The sequence below is a fragment of the Anabrus simplex genome, chromosome 8 (assembly GCF_040414725.1).
Source record: "Anabrus simplex isolate iqAnaSimp1 chromosome 8, ASM4041472v1, whole genome shotgun sequence".
Taxonomy (NCBI): Eukaryota; Metazoa; Arthropoda; class Insecta; order Orthoptera; family Tettigoniidae; genus Anabrus; species Anabrus simplex.
Genome location: NC_090272.1, coordinates 196415382 through 196436961, shown reverse-complemented (window position 1 = coordinate 196436961; position 21580 = coordinate 196415382). Strand labels below are relative to the sequence as shown.

General features: G+C 39.6%; 1 protein-coding gene across 3 annotated transcripts in view; it reads left to right on the top strand.

The window, feature by feature from the left end:
- Positions 1-18483, top strand: part of LOC136878964 (serine/threonine-protein phosphatase 2B catalytic subunit 2) — a 1209081-nt gene extending 1190598 nt beyond the window's left edge. For all 3 annotated transcript variants that reach the window (XM_067152610.2, XM_067152609.2, XM_067152608.2), the window contains 3 exons: positions 2747-2844; positions 13267-13471; positions 16030-18483. In XM_067152610.2, coding sequence (XP_067008711.1) covers positions 2747-2844; positions 13267-13442 — 274 coding nt within the window. In that variant the 3' untranslated portion in view covers positions 13443-13471; positions 16030-18483. The remainder of the gene's footprint in view (positions 1-2746; positions 2845-13266; positions 13472-16029) is intronic.
- The last annotated feature ends 3097 nt before the right edge of the window (positions 18484-21580 follow it).

Genomic DNA, 21580 nt, shown 5'->3' with positions numbered 1-21580 from the left:
GAATCCAGAATGTGAGCGTGTTTTCAGCCTTGTGAAGAAAAATAGAACAGAGTTCAGATCATCCATGTCCAGTGAATCTCTTGAGTCTGTTTCTATTTTGAAGACCATGAGTTCTGGTCCCTGTTATGACAAAACATTTTCTCAAGACTTTTTTGCAGGAAGCTAAAAGAAAACAAAAAGGCACAACTATGAATTTAAAGTCAAACTAGTGTGTGATTTGCAGTGTGTATTATATTATTTCTTGCCTGTGTTACGTTGAACAAGTTTTATTGTGTAAAGTCTTTTTTCAATTATCGCATATCTGCTTAATTTATCAAGGAAGTCCCGTTATGTATGCTCCAACTAATATTTACCACGCCTGCTGCTGCTCAACATGGATTTCTTCTTGATTGTTATGTTCATCTACAGATCATTGGCTTATGATGCAAGTAGATATGATTTCATTGAAGTATCCTGTTTATTGTATTTTGTAGCCCGGAAGTACAGTATTATTATTTTCGTCAAGCTGGGGTATGTCGAGAATCGTTAGATTTTTTTTTTTGTCGGGCGAGTTTTACTGGTAGCCCTTTTCGAAAGTTGGCAGGTATGGTAATATGTAGAAGAAAGTTCGTCCTTTTTAGACATGGAGCCTTCACATTCTGACACACCAGTGGAATGGAAAAGAAAGAGGTTTAGGACGGCACTAGATCCCGGGCGAATTGCTCATTATTTGGAACAAAATGATAGTGACAGCGATTCCCTTCAGTATATGACGATGACCCTAAATACAGCCTCGTCTTTTGTGATTATTTTGTTACTAAGCATAATGTGAAAATAATTAACATAGGCCTATCATATTCCCACCAAAACAGATCAGTGAACGAGAAACTAACATTTCTGGATCATGCACTTGTTGAATCGGGAAAACTGTCACAGAGGTAAATACATCGGAATGTCTCCTCAACAACAATGCACACAACAAGTGCACCAGCATTGTTTTAGATTTCTTAGTAGGGACTAGCCAAAGACAAATTCGTCAGGTCACCGGTGACCCGAACCGATAATAACTAAAGGCAGCATTCGGTCACCGATGGGCTGATACAATGTAAAATTAAGTCGTTAAAATTCACTGTCGCAGGGAACATGTTAACGTGATTACTCCATTGTAGAGCTTTCCTTATATTACCTCCTAGATACTTAGTCACTTCTTGGTGGCTTAAAGTAGGTAGTCTCGTGAAAGATGGACACACTGAAAACTGAAGCATATGCTTGACGATTGATTCTTCTCTGCACTCACTCTTCCATCATGTTGGTGTTGATATAACCCTACTTCACCAAATTGACCTTGGACCAACCCACTGCTATCCTCAGCCTGCTCAAGAGATTTCCTAACCATCCAACTCATCATAACCAAGTGATAAGATTGATTCCATTTAAAAGCTTTACTATCTTGCAGGAATAGCACACACACACACACACCCCCCCCTGTATTCAAAGAGGTCGTAAGTCTCTCTTTTTTTGTTTGTAGCCACTTCTGTCAGATGGGGCTTTTCTGCATTCTGAGCCTCACCTTTGTAAGTATCCATATACTATATGGCCATGAACTTCCTGCATAGAAAAGTTTAGGAAGTGTTTCATACAGACTTCTACATGTTGTGAGGATGAACAGAAGAAGAACTTCAAGGAATTACTTTAACGGGGAAGTGAAAAGGGGAGATCAAAGAATCAATGAATATACACAGTGGTATTGGTCAGCAAGAGGAATTTCAAGTTGGAGGACATAGAACAGACACTACTTTGACAGGAAGAAGTGGCAAGAGTTTGTACACCACACCCATGAAACTGGGGCTGGAAAATAATGATGATGATGATGATGATGATGATGATGATGATGATGATCTACAGATTTTATAATTCCAGCACAATAATCTCTTCAGACCCAAGGCCAGATGAAGTGAAGTAGCATTTCGTTTACTTCCTTTCTTATCAAATAATTGTCTAAATAACACAGATTTAGTGATAGACAGCTGTGACAGATGATTCACTTATGTGTACCCCGATACTTCCCTGAATATTTTATAATTTATTATTGAAACACTGTATAATAAAATCATCCATACATCAGGAAGGTGCAAGAAAAATGTCAGAACAACCAAAAAGCTTTTAAAAACCCACAAAAATGCATCCCTCAGAATGTCCTTACTCTGGTATAAGCTGCCACTAGCTTAGATTTCATTAACTATAACCTGCGTCCAAATGCAAGACGCTCAAGTGGGCAACAGAACATTATAGTTATTGACGCTTCCTCTCATGAGAGCACATCATCTGTAATTGAGACCTCCAACTTACTATAGAGACATCTGGACAGAAAATATTTGAATTTTTACTCCTGGACAAGAGACTGAGCCTCACAGCATTGCGAACCAGAACACACAAAATAACATGCACATTTATACCTTTCCATTTAACTTTATCATGAACTTTAAGCAATATTTTAATGTATATTCCATAATTTTACTCTTAATATCATTTTAATTCAGGGCGTTTTACTGAAGACGACATGTAGCAAGTTGAAACATGTCTAATTAATACTCATGTTATAAGGTGATACTATTGTATTGACTTAGGAGGATAATAAATATTGTTTTGGTATTAATGTAAGAGTTCAACTATCAGTATGGGCAAAATGAAGTTGATGGTCTGTAATGGACCTTTGTCTACTTTCATCTGTTATAGTAATTTAATGTATGATTTTCTTGTTTTCCAGAGAGGAGAGCGAGAGCGTTTTGCAGCTGAAGGGGTTGACACCAACGGGCTCTCTTCCTCTTGGCGCGCTCTCTGGAGGAAAGACATCGCTCAAAAATGGTAAGTAAATCAATCATCAGGGCTTAGTAAAATATATTTTAATGAAGATGCCTTTTCAAAGCAGAGCAGTTATAGTAATTTGTAGAGTTGTTTTTTTTTTTTTTTTTTTTTTTTTTGCAATGTACTAATAATTGAGATTGAACTGCTACTGGAACTAAAGAACTTCATATTTTGACAGGTTTAAAGTATCTAAGGAAAATGAATATGATGGAATTTCCATTGTTATAGAGTATGAGGCCTATTAAAAAAATAACTGAACTTTGAAAATACACACAGTCTTTATAGTTTGCGATAAGTGGCATTGCCATTTGCCTTATATTTGTGAAACAGTTGTTGCTCAGCAGCTGTTAGTTTGAGTAGATGTAGAATATGTGCTGTGATTGTCAAGATGTCTGTGTATATGTAGGACGTCCCACTGTACTCTGTGACCCCAAGTATCTCCAAAATGAAACAAAATATGAAAATTCCAATTGACCAGGAATGAACCCATGTCAGGAGCTCACACAATGAAAAGGTGTGCACAATCCAAGTAGCACTTCCAACACCGAGTTGCATTTTTTTAAGTGGGACATGCATGCTTGTTCTAGCAAAATGAAAACTAGAGCTGCTATTGGTGATAACACACTTGGTTTCACATTTCTAAACCTCATACGTTCTGAAATACACGGCTGTTAGAGGATGGCAATGGCGCCACCGTTTCTGACGTAATGCAATGCATGTACTTTTGTGCTCAGAGCAGGGGTTGCTTGCACTGGCCTGTAGCCTGCTGTAAACAAACCAATATCAGCTCGGCACGTTCTAGCTTCAGTGTACTAGTATCTCCTGATCTGGTTTGCTGTCATACTGTACCGTACTTCACATACGTTTTGGATATTGCTTTCCATATTGACACATTAAACCGTGTTTTCGTATGGCGTTTAACAATTGCCGTCATCTAGTCGATATGCCGGCCTTCAGTAACGAAGAATACCTGGATATTATTTTAATTTACGGCGAATGTCGCAGAAATGCAACCGCAGCTGTGGGATTCTACGCTGAACGCTACCCAGATCAACGGTGTCCTTCGCCTTGTACCATTGCCAACATCTGCAAGAAACTCAGGGAAACAGGAAGCTGGGCTACCACAAAGCAAAAACGTACAAAGACAGTGACTGGCACTGGAAACGAAATTGCTGTTTTGGCTGTTGTAGCGCATAATCCTCAGGTGAGTGTCCGACAGATAGCACGAGGTTCTGGAATAAGCCGCAGTAGTGTGAGCAGAATTTTGCAAAGGCATCGGTTCATCCGTTCCATATCTCACTGCACCAGGAACTGTACAGGACGGACTTTGAATCCTGCAATGTATTCTGTCATTTTGCACTTCAGCAGTTGCAACGTAATCCAGCATTCCTACTTAATACATTGTTTACGGACAAAGCTTCATTTACAAATCATGGTCATGTGAATCTGTGGAACATGCACTACTGGTCTGAGCAAAATCCCCACTGGATTCGCCAAGTTGCTCATCTACGACAGTGGAGTGTCAATGTTTGGTGCGGTATCATTGGTAACCACATTTTAGGTTCCTATTTTTATCAGGGAACATTAAACGGACAGCGATATTCGTCATTTCTGCAACACACTCTACTCCTCCTCATGGAGGATGTGGGATTGGAAATGCTTCTATCAATGTCGTTCCAGCATGATGGATGTCCTGCATATTCTGCACGAGTTTCCAGAGACGTTGTGGATGCGACGTTTTCAAATAGGTGGATAGGACGGGGAGGTCCTGTGCAATGGCCACCTCGGTCCCCAGACTTGACGCTATTAGACTTCTTTCTCTGGGGCACAGTGAAAGATAGAGAGTATCAAGAACCGCCAACGACAGTAGAGGATATGCAACATCATATTACTGTGGCGTGTGCGGCAATATCTGTAGAAACACTGCAATCCGTGCAACACTCTTGTTACCAGATTCCAAAAGTGTATTGATGCAAACAAAGGGCACTTTGAGCATCTGTTAAAGTGACACGGTTTCATCGGACAAGACGCTACTGGTGATTTGTGGGTGCATTTTCCATGCCAGATGTGCTGCACAACAATGAAATTTCTGAGGGTTATAGGCCACTAGTAAATGTGTTTGGAAAAGTGGAACCAAGTGTGTTATCACTAGTTGTAGCTCTAGTTGTCATTTTGCTAGAATAAACATACATGTTCTCTGGTAGCAGGTAGGGACCCTCTTCGGAGGCAGCCCTACCCAGGGAGTAGCGCCCCTGCCTATGCGAGTCCCAGAGCACATTGACCCAGTGTGTAACATCTGGTGTGGGTCCCAGCTCAGGGTTATGAGTGAAGACCTCAACGGCATCTACGGCGGAGAAGGTGGACTTCGGTACGGTGGAGATGGCGGAAGGGGCAAACCCGTAGCGTCTGTACTCCAGAGGAGGGACTACGAAAGGCGTCTGCTTCCATGTTAGGGGCGGCCTAATTTTGAACCTGGCAGTAGGTATAAAATGCCTTTGGGTGTGGCGAGCCCATCGCAACAATAGCCTATATGGACAAAGCAGATATGGTGCCTCGGAAAAGGTTAGGGCGTCCCCTGCTGAAAGCGACACGCAGCTCTTCAGGTGCTGGGGGAACTGTGAGAAACGGGCAACCAGCACCAAACTTAATCAAGATTGCAACGGCAAATGTCCTGACAGTGACAGGAAAGACCGAGGAACTGGTTGACTTTATGAAAGAAAAAGATATAGCCATACTTGGACTGAGTGAGACCAAGAAGAGGGGCACAGGAGAGATTCCTTAGAAAGAAGGATACAGGCTGTATTACAGCGGAGGACCTGCAGCAAAAAATGGAGTGGCCATCATACTTAGAAAAGATATCCAAGAATATGTGGAATATACAAAATCTGTCAGCGATAGGATGAAGGTGATGAGACTCCACTTTGAAAATGGTGTGAAAGATCTATTTCAGTTGTATGCCCCACAAACGGGTTGCATAGATGAACATCTGGAGGAAGTGGAGAGAGAGATAGAAGATAAGGAAGTGATATTGATGGGAGATCTAAATGCACAAGTGGGAATGGAAAGACAAGGAAAGGAAGATGTTGTAGGGCCCTTTGGATATGGAAAAGTAAACCCAGAAGGCGAGGTGTTGGTGGATTTTTGCATGAGGAACCAAATGATTGTTGGAAACACCTGGTTTAGGAAGAAGAACAGTCAGAAGATTACAAGGTATGGTTGGGGAGACAGAAGAACAAAGACCATGATTGATAATATAATCATAGAGAAAGAACTCTGGAAGAACCTTGTAGATGTAACAGCCATGCCTGAAAAAGCCTTTGGTGGAGATCATAGAGTTGTGGTAGGAAAATTGAAAGTGGGAAAGATTGAAAAACCCCCATTAAGAAGAGAGAAAAGAATTAAAGTATGGAAGTTGAAAGAGAAAAGCATACAAGAAGAATTTCAAAGGGAAATAATACCCTTCGTACCCAGGACAGAGGTGGGGAGTGTTGAAGATGAATGGAAAAGATTCAAGGAAGCACTGGTGGGATGTGCAGAAAAGGTATGTGGTAGAACATCAGGAAATGTGAAGGACAAAGAGACACACTGGTGGAATGATAGGGTAAAGATTAAAGTGAAGAAAAAGAAAATGGCATGGAAAGCATGGAAAACATCTAAGACTGAAGAAAGTAGAAGAAAATATGTGGAGGCAAAGAATTTGACGAAGAAAGTAGTGGAGGAATAAAAGAGGAAGAGCTGGGCCTTATTCACACAGAAATTGAGAGGTGATATGCAGGACAGCAAGAAATTACTGTATGGTATCTTAAGAAAAAAAGAGAGATCAAGTAAACACCAGATTTGTGAAGGATGAGGACGGCATAATATTAACAAAGCCCGAAGAAATAAGGAATAGATGGAGAGAGTATTTTCAGAAGTTGCTGAACGTAAGAACTGATGACAGTCATTCAGTGGACGACCAGGAAAGGCAATTAGTTGATGAAGAAATGGATAAAGAAATTACAATGAAGGAAATTGAAATGGCAGTAAGAAAGATGAAGAATGGAAAAACTGCTGGAATAGATGAAATTTCAGTGGAGATGATAAAGGCAGCTGGAGCTGTAGGGCTGCAGTGGACATATCGAGTCCTCAGGATTGTCTGGGAGAATAAGGAGGTCCCTGATGATTGGAAAAAACGAATAATCATCCCAATTTTCAAGAAAGGTGATAAGAAAGTTTTGAAGAACTACAGGGGAATTACTATAATATCCCATGTTGCTAAGATAATGGAGAGGATACTGGAAAGTAAGATAAGGTTGAAGGTTGAGAATCAGGTACTGGAAAATCAGTTTGGTTTCAGAAGTGGAAGGTCAACAATAGAGCCCATTTTTATTATGAGACAGCTAATGGAAAGGCAATGGGAGTACGGGAATGATATGGTGATGACATTCATCGACATTGAAAAGGCATATGACAGTGTCCCCAGGAGTAAAGTTTGGGACAGTCTGGCGCAAAAAGGAATTGGACAGGGATTAATAACAATGATCATGGCAGGGTACAAGGAATGTTATAGTTGCGTGCAAACACAAGTTGGCAGGACAAGTTGGTTCAAAATAACTAGTGGGCTGAGGCAGGGAAGTGTTCTATCACCAATCCTGTTTACCATAGTAATGGATGACATCATGAGAGCAGCAAAAGCAGAATATGGAGGAAGAGAAATGAACATGCTGTTATTTGCAGATAATATTGTGATTTGGGGAGAAGACGACAGGAAGGTTCAAGAACAGTTGGATGTGGTGAATGGGAAAATAGAAGAATGTGGGTTGAAAATAAGTGTAGAAAAGAGTAAAACTCTTGTTATGACTAGAGGGGAGAAAGAAGGGAAAGGTCAAATTAGACTTGCAGACAAGCCCCTGGAAGTAGTGGAAACATTTACATACCTGGGGAGTGAAGTAGTGGAGAATGCCCGACTGGATGTTGAAATTAGTAAGAGGATTCAAGCTGGAAGCTGTTTCTATCATAGTGTAAGAAACATGTTATGGGACAAAGATGTGCCAATGGAAGCAAGGGAAACTATGTAAAAGATGTATTACGTACCCATAACTACTTATGGGGCAGAAACTTGGACAATGACAAAGAAGGATGAGAGTCGAATACTGGCAGCCGAAATGAAGTTCTTGAGGAGTGATACAGAAGAGTAGAAGAGACAAAATAAGAAATGAGAAAATCCGGGAAGAAATTGGAGTGGAAAAAATGAATGATAGAATTGAGAAGAGCCGACTAAGATGGTTTGGGCACGTAAAGCGAATGAGTGATGAAAGAATGCCAAAAAATGTGATGGAAATGCAAGGAAGGAGAGGCCGTGGACGACCATGATTGAGATGGACGGACACAATCCAACGCAGTATTATAGGAAGAAACCTGGACTGCGACACAGTGTTGGAGGAGGAGTGGTGAAAAGACCGAAGAAAATGAGAGGAACCATATTTGCCCCTACCCGGCTACAGCTGGATAAAGGGAAATGATGATGATGATGAAACATACATGTTCCATTTAAAAAAACGCAACTTGGTGTTGGAGGTGTTATTTGTTTGCCTTTGTGGATTGTGCGTGCCTTCTCATTGTGTGAGCCCCTGACATGGGTACGTTCCTGGCGAATTGGAATTTTCATATTTTGTTTTATTTCGGAGATATTTGGGGTCACAGAGTTGGGTTGCACAACCTGTATATATCCTTTTAAGTTTTCAATCTGTTGAGACTAATGCAAGCTTAATAAACACCTTTATCGGTGCGACGTTAAGCAACTAGCAAAAAAAATATATATATATATAAAAAAATAATAATAATAATAAACACCTTTAAAAATAAAATTAGTTTTGACAGCCTTAAAACTTAAAGGTGTATTAACTAACTTAAAACAAAAACTAAAAACAAACTTGGACTATGTGCAAGTAGGGCAGCATCCTGCTTCATGAATCGACAGAGCTCAGAACATTTTAAGCAAGCCTCGGACCTATGGGAGTAACGGAGTCCCACTCCCATTTGACAGGCGAGGGACTCCTTGGAAACAACTTGGTGAACGAAATGGAATTCGATGGGGAGCTATCAATATTAATGGCTTCCACTTCAAAAAGAAATTAAAAAGTCTGAATATTATGAGCAGTGTATCAACATTCGCTTCTGCTTCAAACTTGGAAAACGCTTACAGACACATACAAAATGATCGCAGTGGTGTGGAAAAAATTTACACAGTCATAGAAACTGCAGCAGGGCAGTCAAATACGAAAGTGTTGTTTCCGTCTTAGTAGACATTAGCATTGTTGTGACTTGAGGGTCAAACAGTGAATAGCTGGTATTATCTTGAGACATTTGAGAGAAAATGTTGGCAAAAAAAGACCAGAATTTTGGAGAAACAACAACTGAAGCTTCCTCCATGACATCTGTTGATTCGTGAAGTTTTGTTGAACGTGAGGACAACTGTGCTTTGCCATCTATCTAATTAACTGACCTATTCCCCAAACTTAAATTCACTTTGAAAAAAATGACTATTTCAGCCAATAGAGGAGACTAAACCAAAGTCGCTAATGGAACTGCATGCTATTCTCCATATTACCTACTAGGGCTGCTTGTTTAAGTGGAAACGGCATGGAGAGCATTGCATTAATAGAGAAGATGAGTACTTCAAAGGAGACAAAGATAACTAGGCTGCAGGTAAGCCTCCTAATCAGTTATTTTCAAAGTTGGTTTATTTTTTGAATAGGCCTCGTATAAGAAAATCTTTTTCATACATTTCGGTGTACTTCTGTTGTCTCTTTTGCCCTTTATTCTTGTAATTAGTACACAGTGCATTTCTATTTTCCTTTCTTTTTCATCCTTTTACTGTACTTTTACAGATATTTTCTTCCCTTAAATTACTGTGTGGTTCATGTTTGTGGGTTACTGTAGTCACGTCCTAGTTCGTGAACCATGGGCAACGGCTGAGTGGCCTAGTAAGTGGTCCTGAGAGTCGGGATACCAGTTGCTATGGAATGGGAGTGGGCATCTCGGACATATTCTGAGTCGTGGCCCTCCTTGTGCTCAGGCAGCTAGGACTATACAATTCACCGGTGGTCCATAACCCGTTAGAGGATAGATCCTCACTTGGACTATGTGCAAGTAGGGCAGCATCCTGCTTCATGAATCGACAGAGCTCAGAACATTTTAAACAAGCCTCGGACCTATGGGAGTAACGGAGTCCCACTCCCATTTGACAGGCGAGGGACTCCTTGGAAACAACTTGGTGAACGAAATGGAATTCGATGGGGAGCTATCAATATTAATGGGGCTTATGGAAGAAAGAAGGTAGAACTGGCTGAGTCAGCAAGGAGGATGCATCTGGATGTGCTAGGAGTAAGTGATATCCGGGTAAGGGGAGATAATGAGGAAGAGATAGGAGATTATAAGGTGTTCTTGATGGGTGTTAGAAAGGAAAGGGCATAGTCTGGGGTAGGGCTCTTTATCAGGAATACCATTGCACGCAACATAGTTTCTGTTAGGCACGCAAATGAGCGAATGATGTGGGTAGATTTGTCAGTGGGAGGAATTAGGACAAGAATTGTGTCCGTGTATTCACCATGTGAGGGTGCAGATGAGGATGAAGTTGACAAGTTTTATGAAGCATTGAGTGACATCGTGGTCAGGGTCAACAGCAAGGATAGAATAGTGCTAATGGGCGATTTCAATGCGAGAGTTGGGAATAGAACTGAAGGATACGAAAGGGTGATTGGTAAATGTGGGGAAGATATGGAAGCTAATGGGAATGGGAAGCGTTTGCTGGACTTCTGTGCTAGTGTGGGTTTAGCTGTTACGAATACATTCTTCAAGCATAAGGCTATTGACCGCTACACATGGGAGGCTAGGGGTACCAGATCCATAATAGACTATATCTTAACAGACTTTGAATTCAGGAAATCTGTTAGGAATGTACGAGTTTTTCGCAGATTTTTCGATGATACAGACCACTGTCTGATCTGTAGTGAACTAAGTATCTCTAGGCCTAGGGTAGAGAAAGTGAAATCTGTCTGCAAACGAATAAGGGTAGAAAATCTCCAGGACGAGGAAATTAGACAGAAGTACATGGATATGATTAGTGAGAAGTTTCGGAACAGTAGACAGTAAGCAGGTTCAGGATATAGAAAGTGAATGGGTGGCATACAGGGATGCTGTAGTAGAAACAGCAAGGGAATGCCTAGGAACAACTGTGTGTAAAGATGGGAAAAGGCGAACATCTTGGTGGAATGTTGAAGTGAGAGCAGCCTGTAAACGTAAAAAGAAGGCTTATCAGAAATGGCTCCAAACAAGGTCTGAGGCAGACAGGGATTGGTACGTAGATGAAAGAAACAGAGCGAAACAAATAGTTGTTGAATCAAAAAAGAAGTCGTGGGAAGATTTTGGTAATAACCTGGAAAGGCTAGGTCAAGCAGCAGGGAAACCTTTCTGGACAGTAATAAAGAATCTTAGGAAGGGAGGGAAAAAGGAAATGAACAGTGTTTTGAGTAATTCAGGTGAACTCATATTAGATCCCAGGGAATCACTGGAGAGGTGGAGGGAATATTTTGAACATCTTCTCAATGTAAAAGGAAATCATCATGGTGGTGTTGCAAACAGCCAAGCTCATGGGGAGGAGGAAAATGATGTTGGTGAAATTATGCTTGAGGAAGTGGAAAGGATAGTAAATAAACTCCATTGTCATAAGGCAGCAGGATTAGATGAAATTAGACCTGAAATGGTGAAGTATAGTGGGAAGGCAGGGATGAAATGGCTTCATAGAGTAGTAAAATTAGCGTGGAGTGTTGGTAAGGTACCTTCAGATTGGACAAAAGCAGTAATTGCACCTATCTATAAGCAAGGGAACAGGAAGGATTGCAACAACTATCGAGGTATCTCATTGATTAGTATACCAGGCAAAGTATTCACTGGCATCCTGGAAGGGAGGGTGCGATCAGTCATTGAGAGGAAGTTGGGTGAAAACCAGTGTGGTTTCAGACCACAGAGAGGCTGTCAGGATCAGATTTTCAGTATGCGCCAGGTAATTGAAAAATGCTACGAGAAGAATAGGCAGTTGTGTTTGTTTCGTAGATCTAGAGAAAGCATATGACAGGGTGCCGAGGGAAAAGATGTTCGCCATACTGGGGGACTATGGAATTAAGGGTAGATTATTAAAATCAATCAAAGGTATTTATGTTGACAATTGGGCTTCAGTGAGAATTGATGGTAGAATGAGTTCTTGGTTCAGGTTACTTACAGGAGTTAGACAAGGCTGTAATCTTTCACCTTTGCTGTTCGTAGTTTACATGGATCATCTGCTGAAGGGTATAAAATGGCAGGGAGGGAGTCAGTTAGGTGGAAATGTAGTAAGCAGTTTGGCCTATGCTGATGACTTGGTCTTAATGGCAGACTGTGCCGAAAGCCTGCAGTCTAATATCTTGGAACTTGAAAATAGGTGCAATGAGTATGGTATGAAAATTAGCCTCTCGAAGACTAAATTGATGTCAGTAGGTAAGAATTTCAACAGAATTGAATGTCAGATTGGTGATACAAAGCTAGAACAGGTTGATAATTTCAAGTATTTAGGTTGTGTGTTCTCCCAGGATGGTAATATAGTAAGTGAGATTGAATCAAGGTGTAGTAAAGATAATGCAGTGAGCTCGCAGTTGCGATCAGCAGTATTCTGTAAGAAGGAAGTCAGCTCCCAGACGAAACTATCTTTACATCGGTCTGTTTTCAGACCAACTTTGCTTTACGGGAGCGAAAGCTGAGTGGACTCAGGATATCTTATTCATAAGTTAGAAGTAACAGACATGAAAGTAGCAAGAATGATTGTTGGTACAAACAGGTGGGAACAATGGCAGGAGGGTACTTGGAATGAGGAGATAAAGGCTAATTTAGGAATGAACTCGATGGATGAAGCTGTACGCATAAACCGGCTTCGGTGGTGGGGTCATGTGAGGCGAATGGAGGAGGATAGGTTACCTAGGAGAATAATGGACTGTGTTATAGAGGGTAAGAGAAGTAGAGGGAGACCAAGACGACGATGGTTATACTCGGTTTCTAACGATTTAAAGATAAGAGGTATAGAACTAAATGAGGCCACAACACTAGTTGCAAATCGAGGATTGTGGCGACGTTTAGTAAATTCTCAGGGGCTTGCAGACTGAACGCTGAAAGGCATAACAGTCTATAATGATTATGTATGTATAAAATTTCTGTTCCATATGTGTTAGAATCTGTATGATGAACAAAATCAAAGTATCATATTAGGAGAAAGAGAATATAACCCTATCTAGGTAACTTGAACTAAAATGTAGTTCTTCAATGTTGTATATCTTTGTACAGTCGGTTAGGACATAAGTTTGCTTCTATATTTGACTGAATTAATTTAATTATGTGCATAATTTTTCTTTGCAGCATTGCAGGGATTCTCTCCAAATCACAAGATTACCTCCTTTGCTGAGGCTAAGGGCTTAGATGCAATCAATGAGCGAATGCCACCAAGGAAAGATGCTCCTCCAACACCAACCTCGGAGACACAGCAAGGGAACCAGACAAGCAATTCCCATACTAACACCAATGCTCATTCGTGAGCCTTCATTGCAGAGCAACATGGCGCAAGGTTTGTATCTGATGTGCCACTCGTCATCAGGTTTGCTCTTTCAGCTCCAGCGTGGTTGAGACGTTAATCACACCTTTCCATATTTCTTCTTACTATTGTTCTTGATAGTCCAACCACCGTACTCTGGGTCTACCTCTCGTTTTTCTTCCTTTACTCTTAGCCTCTGTCATCTGCTTCGATATCTTCCCTCTTCCATCCTCCTGTCCAAACCATTTCGGTTTAGTTCCCTCCATTCTTTCAGATAACTTTTCTAGTTTGATTTCCTTCCTAGCATTCTCAATTTTACTCTCCTGTCTTTTTGTTTTGCAGCATGTGTAGTATGGGACAGTAACACATCTTCAAGATCACCTCTTTACACTTCCTTCTTATGATCAAGATCCTTGCGCTATGGTAAAATGGTGTTTGCTTTTACTGTTCTCCCTATCCAGCCTTGCATCAGACCACTTCCCAACTACTTCCACAATTCCAAGGTCTTGTCCCCCCCGAGCTTTACAGTAGACCTACCTTTTCCTTCTCTTTCTCCTCTAGTCAACACTATGTGCTAGTATTACTTCAGCAGTTCTTGGCTGATCGTTGCAGCGAGATTTGGTCTGAGTAGACATTTATTACTCTGTTATAAAAGGCGTGTTCAAGTAAGGTTTCCAAGTTTAGAGAAGATGATACTTGCTTTAATATACATAATAGGTCATAAGTATATTTTAGGCTCTTATTTGTTTTGCAGTGACTTCATGTCAGCAGAACAATCATGCAGATCATTGACAGAATTTGTCATCTCTTTTTCTTTGTTTGCGATAGTGTGATGCAGTATAATGGTGAATTTGTTGACAATATTTGGATTTGTGTGCAACAGTTACAGAAGGTACTTGTAGTAGGAAGTTCTTTTCTTGCCATAAGAGTTCAGTGAGGGTGAATGTAAAAATTGACAACATGAGCTTTATCTACACATGATATTTGGATCAGGCTCTGTAAAAAAAAAAAAAAAAAAAAACAACATACACATGCACGGACGCATTCTCTCTCTCTCTCTCTCTCTCTCTCTCTCTCGGCAATTATTTTACGCTAAACTTATTTTTCTTCCAGTATTAGAATTCAGATTTTCATTTGATATGATGTTGAAGTAATTTGCATATTTTAAGTATGTGAATTCACTTTCAAAGATCAACAATCAGTTTGGTTCTTTCAAAAGGAATGCAGTGCTTAGTTCTAATATGGAATATACTGTAGTATTTGTTGAATGTAAGTGTCCGTGTTTACAGTCTTGTTTCACCTTGTCCTTGAAACATTTCCTAGCTTTAAGCCTGTCCCTGACAGGGAAGCAGTACTCCCAGTATAAGTGTCTTTCTTTAGACTATACTCACTTCACCCATAATCTCTGATTACATCTCCCAAAATGGTTATGTAAAGAAATGAAGTAGATAGTAGCAGTATAGACATTTCTTCATCATTTACTGTCTAAAATGTGGTCATTTGAAGCAAAGGCTCTTAATTTCTGTTGGGGAGGGGGGCAACTGGAAGCATACTATTGTTAAATGTTGCAGTTATGTATTTTTTCTACTCACTAAAACACCCTGATTTGAGCCATTAAGAACTTTAGTATGTCTGTGGACTGTTGATAGTGTTACAACTGGTAAAAATGGTATATCAGACTTGAAAGGTATTAAAATGGCTCTGGCGGAATGAAGCACATATTCCTTTGTGATGATCCAATGGAAATTATGGCATGAATCGGGTTGTTTAAAATTTGGAGACTGCCAGCCAGATGCTGCAGCATAGACTGTCTTCAGTTTTAAAGTTTTGTAAAGACATTCTTTTGTAGCAAATTTTCATATATAGTTCATGGAGAGGCAGAAAAAGGAATCCAAAATATTCTTCACTTCACCGCAGCGAGACGAAGTAAGTGAACGGTGGGAAACCGAGCAATACGACCATGATAGCAGTATGCTATTATTTTTGTAATTTTGGTACTTTTGTGGAAAACTATACTATACAGAGTTTATATATGCAAATTTTCATCTCCCTAACCCATCGGTTAGTGCAGTGGTCTACACAGACTGACAGCTGGACAGAAGGCATTGTGGATTAGAAATGCCAATGTGGGAAGAGCTAAAAATGTTGGTACACCTTGAGAACTTGAATAAATGAAGATCACTAATCATCATGATGGATCACATTAATGTGCCTGGAAGAACACACACATTTTGCTACTGTGTAAATTGGGACGTATAAGATTTATACCCCCCGCCCCCCAGAAAAATGGAGAGCTGAAGTTAAAAATAATAATCATAAAAATAGTAGCTTTGTTTCCAATTAATACAAATATTTAAATATTTATGGATCATGATAGTCACTGTAGCCGACTTCTCACCTTGGTGGACACGGTTCAAATATTGGTGAATGCATGTCAGAGTTTGGAAATAAAAAGTAGTGGTTTGGGTTTGAAGGAATGGTTATGATCATGATTTAAAACTACAAGCTTGTTTTTAAATGTTTATTTAAAAAAATGTTGCAATGAAGTGTGTGTCTTTTTCTGAAAGGTTTGTGCATGTGTGTTGTTTCAGGTGGCAGGCTGTGGCTGCCCCTCTCCGCAGTGGTGAGCACCGATATCCCCTCTCCTTTACCACTAGGTTTACCACCACCAGCACCATGGTGATAGCAACTGCAGCGGGCTGCAGCTCGGCAATGGGAACATGGCCCGCCCGGTGTGCGTAGAGGACGCACAGAGATAGCGAGATTATCTTATCTTTATTATTTTAATTGTATAGGATTATAACTTATTTTATATATATATATATCTGCTCTCTTGTTTAAGCAGTGATTTGAATTTGTATATAAATATCTTAATAGTTGATTGTAAATTGCTACCTGAGGAAGGTATGTAATTAGATTTCTTACTCGTGTTGCTCTCTCGCTATCTCTGTGTGCATACCTCACATAGTCAATTACAAGCTTGGGCTTTGGATGTGGACTGATGGCTGGGCTACTGTTCTTGAAGGGTTCGTAAGGAGAGATTCAGCTGAGCGTTGGAACCTCAAGGAACATGCATCACATAGTTTCCATTGCCTTAAGATAAACCTGGTGTTCTGAGTAAAAAAAAGAATAATGGAAAAATGAAAATTACAAAATGTTGATAAAAAATAAAAGAAACTACTATTGCATATTATTATGAGTTTTCATGTGTGTTTCTTGCTAAAAACAAAAATGGTATCTCTCTTTACTACCAAGTTGTACTTATTCATTTTCTTGTACAAATGTGTTACATATTATTGATTGTGGCATATGCCTCACGCCCATGTTTTCATTCTAAGGGATTCCTTGTGTGTAAAGTTAAAGAAAAGAGTAATATATATATCCAACGTAACGTCCCTCGGAGAGTGCCAGTGTGTGTTATGTATTTCCTCAGTGTAGTTCAAACTTCTGCCACCTTCTTCCTTCCCCCTCGTCCCCCCCACCTTCTGTGAAAGTGATTCACATTTTTTTATACCTATGTACATATATATAAACTGTTTGCTCTTGATAGTTATCTTGGTAGGACGTTTATTCGTTTCACTCATTGAAGAACTGTTGGAAATTGTATATCATGACTTTTTGAATAGCCAAGACAACGTATGAGCGACCTGTGTGAATGCCGTTATTGAATGAATGGACGAGTAAGGCTTAAAATGTGGTTACGGCAATTATTGAAGACATGTTATAGCTGCAGAACTGATAATGGAATAGTATATAAATGTGACGAACTGCCGAGGGACAAAAATTCTTTGTACAGTAAACAGATATGAACGTCGGTAGAAACATTTTTTCATTCATCATAGTCGATTAGAAATCTTTGCTTCCTGTCCATTCCGACGCCAGTGTCTGTTTTACTTGGCAAGAACATACTTAAAATACAAAACTAGCTTCTGCGTTTCTTCCTTCGCCAAAGCAGCAACAACAAAAAATTGTTTATCAGTATCCTCTATTTGCCATATATGTTGAGGGGAAAGAACTTTTCCTATGAAGCCTTTTCGATATGCATATGTAACTATAATATACTGTTCGGATTGTACGTATCCCATTTCAATCATTGCCTGGGGTGTAAATAGGCACACCTTTTGGTTTCCAGGTTCCAATCCTAGCAGATATGGGACAGTTTCTTTTTCTACGATGTATTCCTGTATAAAAAAACCCACATTCTCCTTAATGGTGTTTTTGAAAGTTTGCAGTGAAAATTTCTAAATGTTGTCTTATCTCAAGATTGTAATATAAAGGTTTTCAAATGAGAATGTATGATTAATATAAGAAGTCCACTGTTGGGCTCTGATAACTTCTACAAATGTGCACTGTTTCACATCTGTTAAATCTTTACAAAAAAGAAAGTGTTATATTCTCCTTTTCATCTGATTGTGTAAACGCCCTCATCACTTCGTAAGTATGTACTCACTCATGGGACTGTTTTCACAAAGTGTGATCATCTTGCCAATGTTGTTGATTATATAAGTGTTAAAGAAAAAATATTATCCAAAGTTTTTGAATGCCTCCTTCTGCACTTTTTAATTATTTTTTTTGTCAAAGAGTGTATATCATCACATTTAAAGAAATCTTAATAAAAACTAAATATGCTAGTGTGCTGTTGGGCCATGATTAATAATGTGAATAAATTATTAATAATGATAATAAGAATCATAATAATAAGAAGCATAAGAATGATAATAATAAGAGTCTGTTTCCAACTCCCACGTCAGTACTTGAGTGGATTCTTGCCATTGCTTCCTTTGTGTTTCTGTGATAGAATGATTCAGGTAATGGTGATGCCCGACAGAAGACGCACAGTCGTCTTTCTGTTTGCTCTGGCAAAGATGCACTCTTTCATTGACCTACAAATAAGTGATTGAGTCATCTATTGTTGATTTTCTCCCCCCTCCCAGTTAATTCTCCTACATTTTATATTGATGTTTTGTTAATTGATTCACTTTTAGATGTAGCAGTTCTTTTAATGATTGGTATTCAAGATATTAAAGCTTTATTTAAAAAAATAATTCGAACAAATGTGTGATGTTTTTCTGTTGGTGATGCATGCTGATATTTCCTTTCCATTTCCATTGGGCCAAACATCACTCTTTTGTTTGAAATATGACTTTAGTATCAAAGTTCACCCAGTGCCAATATAAAGTCATTGTCCTCAATAACATTTAGCAGATTAGTCAATTCAGCTGGGATTTTACATACATCTGAAATTATTTATAAAGCTGGTGTGTTGAACGAGTATGAAACATACATTTATACAAACAAAGAAACAAAAAAAAAAGTAATTTGTGTATTAAGATTCATGCATTTTTGTGTCACATCTGCTACTGAAAACATCACACCAGGTGTATGTTGAAAATACTAGGCCTATTCAGAAAATAACTGAACTTTGTGAGTAACACACAAATGTGAAGTATTATCCGTTTCCAGTAAGTCGTTCTGTGTAGTGGTATCCTTCCTAAGTAACTAGCCATTTGACGCACATTTATGGAACAATTGCTCAGCGAGTGTTTTGAGTATGTTTTGTGACTATTGGTAAGTCTATATATTATGAGCTATTTATCAGTGTTTGCTTATACTTCAAACTGGGGGAAAATCTTATGGAGAGGCACAGTGGTCTGGAAAAATTTTGCCAAGACTGAAGAAAGCTCGTCAGATGAGGTGGAACGCGAAAGCGTTGTTGATGGTCTTTTTTGACATCAGCAGTGTGTGTGTGCACCATGAATTCGTATCCAAGCTTCAAATGATGACCTGCTGGTTTTATCTTGAAGTCTTGAGAGGTTTAAGAGAAAATATCAGGAGAAAGAGACCAGACTTGTGGAGAAACAACTCCCGGAGTTTCCACCATGACATGCACCAGATCATTCATTGCTCTTGATTCATGACTGCAGTGCTTCTCACCTGACCTAGCCCTCAGCAGACTTTTCTCCTACTCCCCAAACTGAAATTCACTCTGAAAGGATGAAAATTTCAGTCATGTGAAGAGATTTGACTGAAATCCCAGGCAGAAGAACTCTGTATAGTCCTCCAAATTCCTTACCAGGACTGTTTCCATAAGCAGATACAGCATTGGGAGTGTCATATTAATAAAAGAGGGAATAAAGATAATCAGGCTGCAGGTAAGCCCCGTAAACTGTTATTTTTCAAAGTTCAGGTGATTTTTTTTGAACGGGTCTCATACAGGAAAATTTTTCTTACATAATTTTTGAGTGATTCACAACATTAAAACAAAAATACAGGTTATAGTCACTTACTGGAATCTGTAAAGACAGATTACAAGAGAGGTAGTTAATATATAAAGCAAATAACTTGACAAAAGTGTTCTTAACACATGAAAATAAAAAACTAGTGTTCTTAACTTCCTTTCTGATGCATATTTATAGGACCAGTGACCTAGTTGTTCATACATGTGTGTTCCCTCCTCATTACTTATGTGTATTAGGCCCATTGGCTTCCTCGTCTTCTACTGCTTACGTAGACTTCTCCTTTGTCCTGCTTTCTCTTTCCGTACAGGTCCCACAAGTCCAAAGATCTCTTGAGAGTGTGCCTTCCCTCACTGGTGTGGATCACTACTCCTTGACTAAGCTGAGAAGGAGAAACAGGCTCTTTAGGCGTTAAGAAGAAATGGATCTTAAAGAATAGGAGTTGATGAGAGAGCTAATGATGTGCTTATCTTTCCTTTCTAGTGCTCCCTCTGCCCACATGGTTCATCCTTCTTCCTAGATTGCTGTACCTGATATACAGACTGGTCCACCAGCACCTTATAATTTAGTTTTATGCAATGCGCAGTTTATATACTACCTAAAAATATTGGTCCTATACTGGATTAGTACAATGATATGTTTGGGTTTAAGCTCAGCAATACAGAGGGAATGTTTAGGACCAATGGTATTTCCGTGATAGAAACTATAATGAATGCATGAAGCAATCGCAGCTCTGAATAACTGTACGTTAGAACAGGAAGTGTACATTCAGCCAATGAACAGATACCATTTAAAATGCCAACTTCCTACTGACTGCTAGGCCTCATCCATGCTAAGGTTGCAAAAGCATGCACTTCTATGGCTGTATAGAAGCAGGTTCAAATCCCAGGCAGTACTTTCTTTTTTGTGTTTATTACTGTGGACACTGTATGGACATAAACCTACTAATTTCCAAAGAATTCATTTTTATTTGGTCCCGAGAGTCTTGATGTTGGTGGTGATCATTGTTTTAAAAGGAAGTACAACTAGGCAACCATCCTCTATTAAGACTAATCAGAGGGAAAACATTGGAAGGGGTCTGACACTTCAAGAAAAATGAAGGTATCAGCTGAAGAAAGACTAGGGCAATGAAGGATGTGAAAATGAGATTCCCTAGGTCTCGAATGCTTTATTACCACCAGGTTGGAAAACAAGAGTTAACCAAGGGAGGTTGGGTAGGATAGATGGAAGTGAGGAGCCTGGCACAAGTAAGTGGAAGCAATGCCAGGACTCAGCTAAGGGCTCTGTGGTCGTCAACCCATGCTCCCAAGTTAAGAGCCACTCTGGCTCCTTTTAGTCATCTCTTATGTCAGGCAGGGGATACCATGTGTGTTATTCTACAACCCCCACCCGCAGAGGGGTTTGGTCCAGAAAAGTCTGTTTGTAGTTGGATGCTATGTAGCATGATTCATCTGAAAAAAGGGCTATTGATAAAAACACTGCCTACTTAATGTAACATCCTCTGACAAAGTATTCCCCAAGCATTGAAGTTAGATAGTGAAACTTCTAGTTTAATTGCAGTTGGTGTGAATGAAATTTGTTTGATAATACTCTCATAACATATAATTGGCTGATGTTGAACTGTTGTACAAGTGCTTGTGTACCAGGAAATATGAGGAACGCACTGGACTGGGTCTAAAAGAATCTTTTCATTATGGCCAAGCGTATACGTTTCTTTCCAAGTGCCCTAGTTGAACACAAACGTCGTTCAAGGCTCCAGAACATATTGGCTGTCCGTCTCTTCCTCTCAGGAAATTGCTTGTGATAACATACATTGCAATTGTAATGACTTTTGTCATGTGTTTCCATATACTGGTAACATAGCAATGTATTCATCAGTGGAATACTTTGCGACTATAGATAACAA